This window comes from Rutidosis leptorrhynchoides, chromosome 10 (assembly GCF_046630445.1).
Source record: "Rutidosis leptorrhynchoides isolate AG116_Rl617_1_P2 chromosome 10, CSIRO_AGI_Rlap_v1, whole genome shotgun sequence".
Lineage (NCBI taxonomy): Eukaryota > Viridiplantae > Streptophyta > Magnoliopsida > Asterales > Asteraceae > Rutidosis > Rutidosis leptorrhynchoides.
Genome location: NC_092342.1, coordinates 44,712,392 through 44,714,894, shown reverse-complemented (window position 1 = coordinate 44,714,894; position 2,503 = coordinate 44,712,392). Strand labels below are relative to the sequence as shown.

General features: G+C 39.5%; 1 protein-coding gene across 1 annotated transcript; it reads left to right on the top strand.

Moving 5' to 3' along the window:
* The first annotated feature begins 1,148 nt into the window (after positions 1-1,148).
* On the top strand, positions 1,149-1,769 carry LOC139870231 (uncharacterized). The gene is made up of 2 exons (XM_071858066.1): positions 1,149-1,241; positions 1,347-1,769. The coding sequence occupies exons 1-2, from the start codon at positions 1,149-1,151 to the stop codon at positions 1,767-1,769; spliced, it is 516 nt and encodes a 171-aa protein (XP_071714167.1).
* Positions 1,770-2,503: the final 734 nt, after the last annotated feature.

Sequence of the window (2,503 nt, the reverse complement as noted above, 5' to 3'; positions counted from 1 at the left end):
AACCTAAACTGTACTATGACTAGCTTATGCTACTAAGACCCCACAGTGATATTTTTTAATTGCTTTCAGGATAAGGCATTCTTAATTATTGGGGGTAGGCCTATCGGGATTAACGTCCCTGATACATTTGACCGTGATGTCTTTGTATTACTTAATAATGATTTAAACATATTGATAAGGTACTGCCAACTTATCATCGGGGTAACAAAACAAACGTTTAGTCTAAAATATCACGAATCAGTACTACTTTTGGATCTGCGAGATCTACTTTTTGATCCTGCGGGAGATCAACTTTACAACTAAATCTTGTGGTCTAAAAACAACGATAACTACTTTTGTTAAACCTATGAACTTCACTCAACCTTTTTGGTTGACACTTTAGCATGTTTTGTCTCAGGTGCTGTTTGATTCAAGCTTTCTTATCTACTACTTATGTGATGCTACTTGGACTTAGGATCAAGAGATATTGCATTTATTACTTCTGCATATGAACAATTACTTTATCGTTATTTCCATTATTGTAACGACATTTCATTTTCCGCTGCGTACTCAATAAAGTTAAATTTTCTCATTTAGTATTGTTCTCGTATTATAATATGTTGGTTTATTTGATATTAGTAACGTTTCTTCCAGACCCTATTGGGAGGACATTACAGTTTCTAACGTTCTCATGTTGTTTCCGTAGGCGTATCTCCTTTGTATCGTGATTCGGGAGATTGTAAATGTGTTTGTATGCAGTGTGGGGCATCTTTCAGGAGTGCTGAGCATGTTAAATCTTATTTCAAAGACAAGCAACTTCACTATCATCATTGCTGCGAAAACAGCTGTGTCTATTTACCGCGTTATGAAGACCTTCCTGTGGCCTTAAAACGTTTATTAGAAGTTCCTGCTTTTCTTGATAACATCCGTGCGTACAACTAGATGTTCAACATGACATCATTTGGTGCTCGCACTGATGATACTATTAACAACGGTCATTCTCCATATGTTTTCAAGGTGTCTGGTCAGATTTATAATTGGCTAGGTGGTTTATGTCCTTGATAAGGTGAACCTCTAAGGTTTTGCAGCTTTATATTTATGATACGGAGCACAAAGTTAGAAACAAGATGGCCCACTTTAGAGGTCGCGATTCTAGCTGACTTTCTGAAATGGTGGTTGCTCAGTTGGTGCAGTTACTTGAATCGTATAATGAGCTGGTGAAATTGTTTCGCACTGCGTGCGATAAATGTGTTGCCAGCGAGGTACCTACTTTCAAGGTTTGCCTGTATAGTTTGAGCGGGTCAAAACAGCACGCTCTCCCTACTTCGGATGCAATAGGAGCTATTGTTTTTGACTCTGGCTCATAGTCTATTTCTGACTACAATGTCGTAATCGAGCCTCAGTTTCAGGCTCCCAATAGAATTAATAAGCTGCATCCGTTGTATATGTCGATCCAGTTCCCGCTAATGTTCTTTTTTGGTGAAACTGGCTTTCATCTAGAATTGATGTTGCGGCCCACCGCAGGTTCGCATGCTGGGCGTGAACGGAAAATGTCAATGAACATGTACTATAGCTATCAGATTCATGATAGGTTTCATAGTTACAGTTTAATGATGAGACTGGGTAGACTATTTCAACAGTATCTTGTTACGGTCTATTACAGTATCGAACTTGACCGTATGGACTACATTAGAAACAAACAAAAAGATATAAGGGCTAAATACCTTTCAGGGTTGTACGATGCTATTGATAAAGGTGATCAGACTGGTGCACAGATGTCGGCAGCATGACCATTCCTCCTGCTTCGTTCACCGGTGGGCCACGTTATATGTACAGTCATTATCTCTATGCTCTGGCCATTTTCCTTGTTTTTGGAAACCCACAATTCTTTATCACTTTCACCTGTAATGCAAAGTGGCCTGAGATTGCTCGATATTTGAGGCCTTTTCCTCGCCTAACACCTTCAAATCGTGCCGACATTGTTGCTCATGTATTCCACTTGAAGGTCAACGAGTTCATCGCCTTTTTAAAGGACGAAAAACCTCTTGGTCCTGTACGAGGAGGTAATAGTGCACATCTAACTTCGTATTTACTTTGAATGTTTGATAAATACTATAAGTTGGGACTTTGGAAATTTATTTATATTGTTCTCTTTGCATCTTGCAGTTTTTTATACAATTGAGTTTCAGAAAAAGGGTTACCTCATTGTCACACTTTGTTATTGGATCACTCATCGTCTGCTGCACCGATCAGGGAAAATTTAGACGATTACGTAAGCGCAGAACTGCCTGACCCCAAAATTGACTTGGCCGGTTATGCAGTCATATCTGCTACTATGATGCACGGCCCATGTGGTGTTGCCAATAAACGGGCACCATGCATGCAAGGTCCTGCATGTTCAAAAAAGTTTCCAAAGAAGTACATTAACAAGACTTTTTTTGATGCCAACGGGTGTGCTCATTATCGAAGATGTAATACGGGTGTATATACAACACGTGCTGGTGTCCAACTCGATAACACCTAT